At 43.9% G+C, this 14,532-nt stretch overlaps 1 protein-coding gene across 1 annotated transcript; it reads left to right on the top strand.

Moving 5' to 3' along the window:
* Positions 1-7,635: 7,635 nt before the first annotated feature.
* Positions 7,636-9,702, top strand: LOC306929947 (long-chain-fatty-acid--CoA ligase ACSBG2-like; the record flags this gene model as incomplete). Its single annotated transcript, XM_079510685.1, has 1 exon — positions 7,636-9,702. One exon carries the CDS (start codon positions 7,636-7,638, stop codon positions 9,700-9,702), a length of 2,067 nt encoding a protein of 688 aa, XP_079366811.1.
* Between the last annotated feature and the right edge of the window lie 4,830 nt (positions 9,703-14,532).

The following is a 14,532-nucleotide window of genomic DNA, read 5'->3' as shown; positions in this document are numbered from 1 at the left end:
TATGTGCATTCGCCTGTAGGAGGTCGAGGCCAGGGCAAGTACTACGGCAAGTGCTATGGGCTAACATGGAGTCTGAAGAGGTGCGTTTTCAGTCTGCGGCGGAAGATTGGGAGTAAATCTGCAGTTCTGATTGTAATGGGAAGTGCATTCCATAGTTTTGGAGCCAGAAGGGAGAAGAGTTTGGGACGTGTGGAGCGTTGTCCCTGCGTTTTTAGCGAAGATACAGTACTTTCAGCTTCCCTGCAACGGCTGATCTGAGCGCTCGAGAGGGTTTGTATCGTGCGATCATACTAGAAAGATATGGCGGTGCCATACCTTTGGTTACTTTGAATGCCAGCATCAGAGTTTTGTACTCTGTACAGGCAGCGACCGGGAGCCACCGGGAGCCAATGGAGGGAGCAGAGAAGGGGAGTGACATGTGAGGATTTTGGCTGGTAAAAACCAGGCGAGCTGCAGCATTTTGGATCAACGAGAGGCTTAAGTGCGCATGCCGGTAGGCCAGTATGGAGGGAGTTACAATAGTCAAGTTTTGACATGACTGATGTCTGGATTAGGAGCTGGGCTGACACCGGTACATACTGTACTTAATTACAGTAAATGTATCGGTGTCAGCCCAGCTCCTTATACTGTATTTAAGTACAGTACATGTACTAAGTTACTTTACAACATTGCGTGACATAGATACAAGAAATCAAACAAATCATAAGCCTTGTATACACCAAGCTGCAATGTTGAGTTTCATGTATGACCTTGACATCAGTACCTGAACGAATGCAGCAAGCAGACAAGTTAACGTCTCAGCACAGGGAGACTACAAGGCAAAAGGTGTTCAAATAAAAAGCACTCATCTGTCTCCTTTGAAATGTTTTCCAGCTGCCTTGTGGTTTCATAGCTGTGTCTTTATCATTCAGAGTCAAAGACTTTTTAGTTTAATTTAAAAGTCAAGCCCATGAAAACCAATGTGAAACTTTCACTTGGGTTCTGCTGACGGGTGAAGGCAGGGGAATGGAGATAGAACTGAACTGAACTCTCAAGTCTCATTCTGTCATCACAAAAAATATATTTTTAACCACATCAGCTGATCTTCTACAACACTTTCAACATCTGGTCTCCGGACCTGACTGAGTTACAGACCCGTAAGGGTTTAGAGAGTCTATAACTCTCCTAATGCATATGAAACTGGTGTTCCATGAAATGGTAAAGGTTGGGAATCACCATCATTGTACAGTCTGTAGGTTATTAGAAAACACCGGGGGAAACTGGAAAGGTACCTCGGAGATCTAAAGCCTAAAGGAGTTGCTACAGGTACTGATGCTGGACTCACACTGATGTGTGTGTGTGTGTGTGTGTGTGTGTGTGTGTGTGTGTGTGTGTGTGTGTGTGTGTGTGTGTGTGTGTGTGTGTGTGTGTGTGTGTGTGTGTATATATATATATATACCTGTATATATATATATATATATATATATATATATATATATATATATATATATATATAATAAAAATCCAGTGAGGAGCAGGAAAGATACAGTACAGCTGCTACACTAATGGAAGGTTTGGTGCATTGATTTCTGTCTGTAATTGACTGTGAAATGTCTTCCAGGAGATAGAGAACTCAACACTTAGTTATAACAAATTACACCTCTACTGACATGAAGATGCAATATAACCTCAACAGCTATAATGCCTCAGTTCAAGGGTCTTCAACAGGGGGTGTTCAACAGGGGTCCTCAGAGTTACTCCAGGGGAGGGCACCAAATCTTTAGGATTTTTTCTCTCTTTTTTTCCTTATCTTTGTTTTAATTAACCTCTTTAACTGTAGCATCCCTATTCGGGGGGGGGGGGGGGGGGGTTTGCAAATCACAAAAGGACCTTTCTGTGAGGAGTTTGCATGTTCTCTCCGAGTCCCGGCCTAGGGTAAGTACCCTCACAAAAAACATGCAGTAATCCTAGTCTCTAAACTACCTCCCCCATGGCCAGCCAGGGCACCTGAAGGAGGGGAAAGGAACTGGTTGGAATAACGTGTTCGTTCCACGTGCTACGCCCAACCGGGGAAACTCCCCACTGTCAGGTGAAAAGAAGCAGCTTGGACTTGGACATGCATGGAAGGGAGCATGAGGTTGGTGTGTTGCTCTCCCCAGGTTGGCAGAGGGAGTGTAGCGTTCAGGATTACACTAGACAATTGGCACTGGGTGAAGAAAATGGGTTACAAAAAGTTTAGGGATAAAGATTTAGGGGGAAAATTGGCTAATAATAGTAAAAAAAAAAAAAAAAGTAAAAAAAAAAAATCCATTTATGGAATTCCCTAGATGCTTCACTTATGTCCTCATTATCCTTGCCAATATTCAAGAAACATCTAAAGAAATATCTTATTTCTTCCTCTAGATTACATGATTTAGTTTCATGTGTTATATTTTCTTTTATGTTTTTTTTGTTGTATTGTTTATTTCCCCTTTTTGTGCAGTCTCTGTGTTTTTATTTCTTTATTGCACAGCTGCTCCCTTTGCCAACTTGTAGTAATTTGTATTGTTCTTAATGGACTTTTAATCTGCTTAATCAATGACCTCTTCCATACAGGAAAGGATTCCAAATAAGCCAGCTGGCTTCTACCTTTCCTTGCATTGTATTTTTGTTCTTTGATATGTATTGTCTATTTTTTATAATATGTGCTAAATAAATAAACCTTAACCTAAACCTAAACCTAAACCTAAACCTAAACCTAAACCTAAACCTAAACCTAAACCTAAACCTAAACCTAAACCTAAACCTAAACCTGCTCACCCTCCACCACCCCAGCCACCACCTGTCGTGTTGTATCTGCCGTTTACTTGGGGTCCCTATGGTTGGGAAAGTATAAAAGCAGATCCAATTAATTGCCAAACCATAATACATATATTGCTCTTATTAGATGCAATATAAATATCTTATCCTTCATGAGTTGTCCTGAAAGAAGTGTATCTTTCTTTCTCTATATGTGCCAGACGCATGCAGTGGGTGCGTACAGGCGCTTGTTGTGTGTGAATGGGTGAACGTGAAATACATTGTAAAGCACTTTGAATGGTCGGAAACACTGGAAAGGTGCTATACGTAGAATGCAGATCATTTCCCGTTCACCATTGATTTTACTGTATGGCCACATAGGGGGCCAATTTGCGCTGAATAGACATGTGGAGACTGGAAATTGCTGGCTTGGTTCTTCTATAATACGTTCTAGTTTAGACTTCAGCATGGGGCGAGAGAGAGGGGGTGAGGGGGGAGTGAAAGGGGAAGGTATTGTAGGAGATGGTTAAAACAGAATACATCAAGAATAAAAACAAAAATAGAAACCGGCGTGAGACATGGATAGTACTGTACAGGAGAGCCTAAATAGGTTCAAATCAGTTCACATTGAAAGCCAGGGAAAAAAGGTGCGTTTTAAGCAGGGATTTGAAAATGTCAATGAACAGGCCAGTAATGGAAAATGCAGGCTGGGTTCTTTTGGGAGAGAGAGAGAACAGAAGGGGAGAGAGACCTTTTGACCTTTAAAAGCACCTTTATTAAAACACTGCAATACAAAATGTCGCATCACAGTTGCAATTAACTTATGCACTGCTCATTGTGTGAGCACACACACACACACACACACACACACACACACACACACACACACACACACACACACACACACACACACACACACACACACACACACACACACACACACACACACACACACACACACAGTGAAACAATGTTTACTTCAGATGGCCAATTCCAGTCAACGTTAACAGTCATTTGCATTGATTTTAGCCTCCAGTGGATACGCGTGCACACACACACACACACACACACACACACACACACACACACACACACACACACACACACACACACACACACACACACACACACACACACACACACACACACACACACCTGTGCGTGTTCACACAAAGACCAAAACTAAACACAATGTTGTGTTCCAAAACATGCATGCAGCTCCTTTAAAATGGAGACAAAGGCATCATGAATTGATTGATGTAAAACTGCATGCATTTTTAATCACTTAGTTCATAGACATTTCCTCCCTGGGGTATACAGTGCTGACCTTGCCTTGTTAAAACTCATGTGCGTGTGCGACGTGCGTGCATGCACATGCATGCATGAACGTACACATACACCTCTCTCTCCCTCATCTCCTATGACCTCATATCACAGCCATCGATAACCTCTTGCCTGCTATATAAGATCGCACAACTTGCGGATCGACGTTTCGTATCAAATTATAAACGCTGGTGCTATCAATAATACCCCAGAGTGTTTGGATTAAATTAGGAGGCATAGAACGTCGATAAGAGAGCGGTCGCGTTAGTCCAGGCCACGCCCCATCGATGGCAGACAGCGACCTAACAAATGATAATGTGGACCGATCAATAGGTGATATCGATGATAAACCCCCACCACCACCCACTACTGTAAAATGTGCATGTAAGGTCACACCGAAACAATGCATACATAAATACAGCTGAAAATATATTTTTGGGTCCAGAAACATGTTTCTTTCCAGATATTTTGACATGATGTGTCTACTGTCTACACTACTGTCAAATGGTGGAAGAAGTACACAGTACATTTTTCCTTTATTTAAGTAAAAGTAGCGATACCACAATATAAAAATAGTAAATGTCGTGTATTGTGTCCTGTATCGATTACTTTTTTCAGACTGTCGGAACTACAGACATTCGTAGAATACAGAGGAATACCTTTCCCTTTTTTGATACGATATATAGGTTTAAAAAAGGTAAGAATTGAGGAGCTAATCGCGCCCTCAACACTTTGACGGTCAGAGTAGCTCATCTGAGGTCACAGATTGGGTTTAGAGAATAATTCAGATCATAATAAATCTTTAATCCTCTGAAGTAAAGTTGGCTATTTTAACATAAAGCAACAAGTAACAACTGTTAGTCTAGGATCTGGCTAAGATATGTATACACTTCATTTAGAAGAGAATATCTAAAATTTTCTTGGCTAATATGACCCCTGCGAACAACTTGGGAACTGTGAAAAATTCTCTATCTGGGGCGAAATACTCGAAAATGACCACACCCTTTATAAAATGGCCGCTAGTTCAAACATGGCTCTATTTTCTAAACTGTTGGACTGTTGGAGCTACAGATTTTCTGAGGTGCTCAAAATGTTCAGAAAACTCATGTTTGTTGAATCCGTGCCCGAGCCAGCAACCCTCCAGGTCATCATTGTGGCCAAATCCAATATGACCGCCAATCCGCCACCTGAAAAAGGTTTTGTCTACAACTTTTGAACCAGATGAATGCAAACTTGGTGTCTAAATCATGTTTTTTGACATTTAGAAACATTTTGGAATGCTTATCTGTATGACTGGGTGTGGCTGAACCTCTATTTTACCAGAGGTGGACAGAGTACTCGACCTCAGTACTTGAGTACAAATACGACCTGTTCAGATTTACTCCACTACAAGTAAAAGTAGCTCAGTCAAAATGTTACTTGAGTAAGAGTGAAAAATTATATGCTATTAAATGTACTTAAGTATTCAAGAGTAAAAGTAAATTCAGGCCTGGACTGGCCACTTGACGTGCAGGGCATATGCCGGTGGGCCACCCAATGAATGGGCCGCTCCATACATTTCCTTTTTGACCCTGTCCAGGGTCCGCACGCACGCACGCACGCACGCACGCACGCACGCACGCACGCACGTACGCACGCACGCACACACACACAGAGAGAGGTAGCTCACATCATATGTAGACTACTTAAGAAAAGTATCTGGTGTATTTAAGTATCAAAAGTAAAAGTATTAAAGACCTTTTCATGGTACAAAGAAAAAAAAACAGCCAGACTACTGTTTCTCTTTCCTTTCAGAATAATGCAGCTTTTCAAGTACCGGTACTTCAGCTGTTTTTGTAGAGAAATTTCTCTTAGACATCAAGCGTAGCCCTTATGCCCATGTCGCCGCAGAGCAACGCCAATACATCTTTCTTGCAACATCAAAGAAAACTGCCCTCTTCAAGTGGCTGCTGTCCATTACACCAAAGAAAGAATTCTCCGTCTATATCCATTAGCTAGTTTTGTCGTCCAATGGTTTCATCTGTCCTTCAGTGTCCTGGGCTGAATGAAGGTCTAAAAGCACATCATAGGAGCTTGTGCTCTTATAAGCCGGATGCTTAGGGGGAAGAAAAGGGAAAAGATACCATTCCTTAATACGAATGAATGTATACAGAACTTAACCATGCTAGTCTGCCTCCAATATTTCAATTCAATTCAATTCAATTAAATTCAAAGGGCTTTATTGAAAGGGCTCTTTCACTATATCCATAAATCTTCTCTTTGATCTTCCTCTAGGCCTCCTGCCTGGCAGTTCCAACCTCAGCGTCCTTCTACCGATATACTTACTATCCCTCCTCTGTATGTGTCCAAACCATCTCAGTCTGGCCTTGGCCTCTCTGGCTTTATCTCCAAAACATCTGACATGTGCTGTCCCTCTGATGTACTCATTCATGATCCTATCCATCCTTGTTACTCCCAGAGAGAACCTCAACATTTTAGTCTCTGCTACCTCCAGCTCTGCTTCCTGTCTTTCTGACTATCTCTAAAACATAAATGTGTAAACTACAGATGTAATTTTATTGAAACAAGACAATAATAGCATAAGAGCATAATAGCCAAATAATTTATGCTGAGCATTAGTCAAAGGTATCACATTTTAACAGTATGTTTAAATTGGAAACACGCGTGAGCAAACACACCCACACACACACACACACACACACACACACACACACACACACACACACACACACACACACACACACACGCTCTGTCCTTTAGATTGGGCACGGATTCAACAAACATGAGTATTCTGAACATTTTGAGCACCTCAGAAAATGTGTAGCTCCAACGGTTTAGAAGATAGAGTCATTTTCGAAGTAGTGGTCATTTTAAAAAGGGCGTGGTCATTTTCGGGTATTTCGTCCCGGATAGAGATTTTTTCACAGTTCCCAAGTCATTCGTGGGGGTCATATTAGCCAAGAACAGTTGAGATATTCTCTCCTAAATGAAGTGCATACATATCTTAGCCAGGTCCTCTACTATGTAGCAGTGTTCCCAAACTGCAATCTATTTATATGGAAATTGCGTTACATTAACACATGCATTAGTCCCAAGACCCATGGTCCCAACTCTGGGAATGTGTGATGTCAGATGTGCCTGCACAAATTGGTATTGCTAAGCAATGGTTTGTGTTTGTGTAGGGTTGGGTATCATTTGGGTTTTATCCAATGCGGTGCTAAATTGGTATGTTTGTACTATAAAAGGTGTATAAAAATAGAATCAAAAAATTGTAGTGGTCGTTATTATATTGACAATTGGTCGGTAGGTAGGAACCTTTGGTAAGATGCACAATGTTCAGGAATTTAAGTGCCACTGAAATGAATTCACCAAAACCTGTGATCCGTTCCGGAAGGTATTGAACCTATAGATTTCAGTACCCAGCCTTGGTGTTGTGTGACGTCAGATGGGAGATGTATAAAGTCAACTTTGTCAACTTCATTCACATTGTCCTGTTCAAGTGCCAGTTTTGCATCAGCAGAGCACCCTCATTTGAAGTATTACTGTGTGAGAGCCATGTCTGTAGCCATGGTGGTGGAAGTACCAAAGGATGGTGCCAAGACGAAATTCTCTGCTGAACAGTCCTCACCCACACAGGCTGTCAGTGACCAGCACACAGATTTCCCATTAGTACCATCAGCAGGGGAGCCTCCTCTGTGGACGTCCAGAGGCAATGAGGAGGTGAGGTTGAGAATGGAGGAGTCTGGCACGGCCGGCGAGCCCCCAATGACGATCCACCAGATGTTCACCTCAGCCGTGGAGTGCTTCGGTGACCGTACCGCCCTCAGCTGGAAGGAGGGCGAGCAGCAGATGTTTATCAACTACACAGACTACTACCTGGCCTGTCGCACGGCAGCCAAGAGCTTTCTCAAGCTTGGTCTAGAGCAGCACCACGGTGTGTGCATCCTGGGCTTCAATTCTCCCGAGTGGTTAATCTCCGACATTGCTGCCATCTTGGCAGGAGGATTTGCCGTGGGCATCTACACCACCAATTCTCCCGAGGCGTGCCGGTACATAGCAGATAACTGCAAGGCCAATGTGATCGTATTGGAGGACGACACACAGCTTCAGAAGATCCTCCAGGTCCAAGACCAGCTGCCATACCTAAAAGCAATTATCCAGTACAAAGACGCGCTAAGAGAGAATAGGCCAAATCTTTACACGTGGACCGAATTTATGGAGCTGGGACGGCACGAGCCAGATGTTCCCCTTAACGACATCATCACCAACCAGAAACCCAACCAGTGCTGCTCGCTCATCTACACCTCAGGGACCGTGGGGCAGCCCAAAGGAGTCATGCTCAGCCACGACAATCTGACATGGACAGCCTTTGCCACCAGCCGTCACTGGTCCTCCGAGGCCTGGGTGTCTGTGATCAGTTACCTGCCCCTCAGCCACATCGCCGCTCAGATGAATGACATCTGGTGCCCTATGAGGATCGGAGGGGCCACATACTTTGCACAACCAGACGCCCTCAAGGGCTCCCTGGTCAACACCCTGAAGGAGGTGCGTCCCACGTTCTTCATGGGTGTCCCCCGCGTCTGGGAGAAGATGCAGGAGAAGATGATGGCCGTCGGGGCCCAGTCGTACATCATTGTCAGGATGATGGCCGCCTGGGCCAAGGATGTGGGGCTACGCACCAACCTCAGCAAAATGAACCAGAGCGCAGCTGTGGGTCGCACGCCGCTCAGCTACTACATCGCCAAGATGTTGGTGTTCAAGAAGGTGCGGCAGGCGTTGGGCCTGGACCGCTGTGACATGTGCTTCACGTGTGGCGCCCCCATCAGCAAAGAGACCCAGGAGTACTTCCTCAGCCTGGACATCCCCGTGTACGAGATTTTCGGCATGAGCGAGCTCACGGGACCTCACTCCTTCTGCCGGCCCGACACCTTCAGACTCACCAGCTGCGGGAAGGAGCTCCCAGGGTGCAGGACGAAGATTTACAACCCTAACGAGGAGGGCATCGGTGAGATCTGCATGTGGGGTCGACACGTCTTCATGGGCTACCTCAACATGGCCGACAAGACAGAGGAAGCTATGGACGCAGAAGGCTGGCTGCACTCCGGGGACCTGGGCAAGCAGGACGAGGACGGGTTCCTCTTCATCACCGGACGCATCAAAGAGCTGATCATCACCGCGGGCGGACTGAACATCCCTCCTGTCCCCATCGAGGACGCCATTAAGAAGGCTGTGCCGTTCATCAGCCACGCCATGCTGATCGGAGACAGGAGGAACTTCCTGTCCATGCTGCTCACCGTCAAGTGCCAGGTGAACGAGGAGACGGGTGCCCCCGAGGACCAGATGACGTCCGAGGCCATGGAGCTGTGCAGGACGCTGGGCAGCAAAGCCACGCGCGTCTCCGAGATCGCCTTCGGCCGAGATGGCGGCGTTCATGCCGCCATCCAGGATGGGGTCAACCGGGTCAACGAGAACGCCGCCTCCAATGCCCAGCGTGTTCAGAAGTGGATCGTCCTGGACAGGGACTTCTCCATCGCCGGAGGGGAGCTGGGTCCTACCATGAAGCTGAAGAGACCCGTGGTCACCAGGATGTACAACGAGCAGATCGAGAACTTATACAAATAGGTAGCGATTTGTAGAATGTTGCTTTCAGAGGTAGACAGTGACCATGGAGACCTATGGAGATCTCCATATCCATATCTTAAAATGTTCATATTTTTGAGGGGCGCTAGCCCCTCCTACTATCTCAGTATTTGCCATTGACAATGAAAGGAGAAATTAGGTCAAATGTCCGCCAAATATGACGTAAATTTGTACGATGACAAGAGCGCCTCTCACTTCACACGGATGTGATTTTTGTAAATCAATTTCCTACTTCATCACACTAAAGTGTCACATGGTGGACATAGCAGGGGCCTTCCCTGAGCCAGGCCAAAACCTGACCCTAACCCATACCAAAAATGCCCTACTTTGTCATGCTGTGTCACAAAAGCAGCGTTGGAAAGTAACGAATTACTTAAAGCAGCGGTTCCCGAACCTTTTTGGCCGTGCACCCCCTGTTACCTCCCGACCTAGCTGATGCACCCCCTCACATGGAAATATAAATTGCATAAGCTATATAGAGACATATATTTCCTTTTTATCCACATATATGCACATATATGAACCTGAATATGGCATAATATATGAAGCATAAACTATATTCTGCATTACTTGCCATATATTGGCATAATATGTTAATATATTTAAAATAAAACCATAGCACCACCATTAGACTTTTCATGTTGCGCACCCCCTAGAAGGCGCTCGCAGTTTGGGAACCACTGACTTAAAGTAATATTATTACCTTTTTTTGAGCGCCCCTCAAAAATCACTCATGTGTGAAGTGAGCGGCGCTCTTATCGCCATACATCACCATGTATGAGCACATTCCATGCTCGACACACAACGCTGTGCATAGGATTGGCTAGCGCCACTCAATTAGTTACAGTATATTACTAGTTACTGGAAAAAGGTAATAATATGACTTTAAGTCAGTGGTTCCCAAACTGCGAGCGCCTTCTAGGGGGTGCGCGACATGAAAAGTCTAATGGTGGTGTTCTGTATACAGAACTCCCATAGCTTTTGTCCCCACACGTCTCAAGATTTGCCATTGACAATGAACGGCGAAATTAGGCCTAAATTTCGCTAAATATGACGTAAATTAAACATCAAAACATTAAACGACATTGACAATGAAGGAAAGATTTACGTCACATGTAAACGAGCAAATCAGCTAACCAATCACAGGCAACAGCATTCTGATTGGCCAGTATGAGATGATGCATGATGATGTATGATGATAAGAGCGCCCTTCACTTCACACGGGTGTGATTTTTACTCTGCATTTTGAGTAATGGTATTACTAATATGTTACTAATTTACTACGCACACTTGTCTCCATCCATCCATCCATCTTCAACCGCTTATCCGTAGTCGGGTCGTGGGGGAAACAGCTCCACCAGAGTGCTCCAGACTTCCCTCTCCAGAGCAACATTAGTGACTTCATCCTGGGGGATTCCGAGACGTTCCAAGGCCAGTGAGTCGATGTGTTTCCTCCAACTGCGCCTTGGTCTGCCCCGGGGTCTCCTCACAGTGGGACATGCACTGAGGACCTCCCTAGGGAGACGCCCGAGAGGCATCCTAACCAGATGCCCGTACCTCTATAAGTTGGCTCCTTTCCAGACGAAGGAGCATCGGTTCTACTCCGAGTCTCTCTGGTGTGACTGAACTTCTCACCCTATCTCTAAGGGAGATGCCACCCTTAAAAAAAACGAATTTCGGCCGCTTGTATTCGCAACCTTATTCTTTCGGTCATGACCATAGGTGAGAGTAGGAACACACTTGTCTGTACGTGTGAATTATTGGATGCAGAAGGGCAGGCCGTAAACTGTCCGGAAGTCCGGGTAGTGTGAGACTTTTGGAGACAATTAATGGGGGCGAGGGAAAAAGTAACTAGTTACTTTTCGTGGGAAGTAATATGTAAAAGAAAAAGTAATAATATTACTTTTTTAGGTAACTAGTAATAGGTAATATGTTACCGTTTTGAGAAACTCTTTCCAACACTGCACAAAAGTAGCAAAAACTAGAAAGTGTGGTTGCTGCAATCGCCCCTCCCGTTCATTTTGCTAGCCAATTACAACGTCACTATCATGTATAAGTAATTTGGAGTGGATTTATCCCCCCCAAAAGTTTTTCTGCAACAAACGGCTATAACCTCTCAACGTGTTGAATCAAGACACGTGAGGATCTTCATTTTTTGCTATTCTTTTTGAGTAAAGCAGGATTTTACATACCGATTCTGATATCCATAACTTGCATATCGGTCAATACCGAGTACCAATACGATACCAGTGTATCGTTTGTATTTACGTCCGGAGACTCCTGTCCAGGACAGGCTTTAGACACACATTCTCAGGAGACCTGTGTAATTTAAACAAAATCCATTAATAATAGTTAAAGTGCAGCTCCAAGTTAGTAAAATAATAATAATTGTACAGTATAAGAATATAAAACAGTATTGCAACATGAATTCAAACTAGATAAATGCGAGTGTGGTTTCCAATCTTTATAGGAATATTGTTTAATTAGAGCCATTTAGAAGTGTCTGTCTGTCTGTCTGTAACTGGACACTGGACATTCTACCACAAGGCCACTGAGCATTTTGTGATTCACATCGGTGAACATAAAATTACCACTTGGATGGACAGAAGCCATACTTTGACTTTTGGCAAATAATAATAAATAGTCTGCATTAGAAATGCCTAAATGCTGCCATCATCACACAGGTGATAAATTAATTGCACATTTAGCAGCTGCTGGGCAGCAAGCCAGGTTTGTTTGTTTTTACTCTGACCAGACATCTGTTTGATGGTGTTTATCATGAATCACAATCTGAAATTGGCCTAGGTTATACTTAATTTAGTGGTGCCGGGGCCCTCTGGTGGATCGTGAGGATATTGCAAGTGGGTCCTCAAATAATAATAAATGGCAAAACACTAAGATTTTAAAAATATGACATTAAAATTAAATTGCATGGTATCAAGGTTTGGATTTAAGTCCTTGTGACATACTATAGGGTCATATCTTGTCCAGGCCTGGTGTACTTGTACATCAAGCCACCTGCAATACAGAAATGGGCCGCAAAGCTTACTACTACTTAAGGGTGCAAGACTTAATTGAACGAATTGATAAAAAAAAATATGATTTAATAAAATAATCAATGACTAATCAAACCCAATAGGCCTATCTCACAGCCCGCTTTCCATGCCCACTTCCGGTAGATAGTGGTGTCATTTAACATTAGGCATTTACACTTTTTTTCTCTGGAGAATCTAAGTACATTTCCTAATGTTAAAATGTCAAAGACCGATAATAATATGAAGAAAACACAATGGTATAACAACTCAAATAAGTAGAATAAACCTTACCTTTACAAAACGGTAGTTTGTGGCTTGTGAAAATACCTCTTTTAACATGGAAGCCTATGGACCGAAAAAAATATAACACCACTAGTTCTAAAAGGGGGCGTAGAAAGGGGGCGGGGAAATTCTGTGAGATTTCAGAGAGGTCATTATAGGCAAAGATCTTAAAGACATTTTTTAAATAGTAAAATGTGGCAATCTCAGCTATTTTCACAATATTTTGCCATATAAAAAAGGGCTTAGGTGATTAATGGAATCGTTGATAATGTGTTTTGATGTTGTTTATTAAAGTTGCAGTCCTAATGCATGGCTTGCTCAAACCATTAGAGGTTTAGTATTGAATGTTGCAAACTAAGCCAGAAGCGATATTTAATGAGGAAATGGCAGTAATCCCTGACAGACAGTATGTCTATGTGGGCTAGCTTCTCTGGTGACTAGTTTGTGTTGCTAATGAAGGGTTGTGAAGTGACAGCTAAACGCCTCCAGCATTTCTGACTTCTCCGACTTCCTGCTCCATAGAAGTCCCCTGCAAGAGAAACTGTTCTGCTGTAACAACACAATCCCTCTAACCTTGCATTGTGTTTACAGTGTGATGCTTAAGGCGAGAGCTGTCTACACTGATTATAGGGCGTTCATCCGTGTATGTATACAGTATTCTGTATGTCCCACAAATGTTTGTGTCCATTCGTGTCAATGAGAGAGACGGCCTCTCAGAACTAAATGTTGTGGAAAGAAGAGGCTGTGGTAGAAATGTACACTACATTTGTACGTGTTACCCCAAGTGTGACATGGATCAATAAAATGGGAGTAGGCCTACAAGAGAAGATAAGTGAGCCCTATCTTGGTAATCATTCCACACACACACACACACACACACACACACACACACACACACACACACACACACACACACACACACACACACACACACACACACACACACACACACACACACACACACACACACACACACACAAACACACACACACACACACACACACACACACACACACACACACACACACACACACACACACACACACACACACACACACACAAACACACACACACACACACACACACACACACACACACACACACACACACACACACACACACACACACACACACACACACACAAACACACACACACACACACACACACACACACACGGATGCGTGTGCGTGCACGCAAGCGACCTTTAGGGCGAGGTCGCTTCTCGCCCTCAGGCCCTGTGTCAACATGGAGAGAGACATGGTGGATGGTGAGGAGCTTTTTGCACAAGGTGTCGGCCTGTCGGCTGCAGTCAGTGCCCGTGCCATGCAGCGAAAGAAAGAAACCACTGGCCATTAGCTGGACCGTATGCCAACTTCAGTGTTGCTCTACATCTCACAGTGACTGAATGTGACATAATCCATGAGCCAGACAAGATTTCAGTACAAAATGAGTGAGCAAAACCATACCTATATAATAAATTGTTTATAGAGTCAA

Source organism: Electrona antarctica, assembly GCF_951216825.1.
Source record: "Electrona antarctica genome assembly, chromosome: 9".
Taxonomy (NCBI): domain Eukaryota; kingdom Metazoa; phylum Chordata; class Actinopteri; order Myctophiformes; family Myctophidae; genus Electrona; species Electrona antarctica.
The sequence above is the reverse complement of the archived record's forward strand: the minus strand, read 5'-3'. Positions and strand labels throughout refer to the sequence as shown.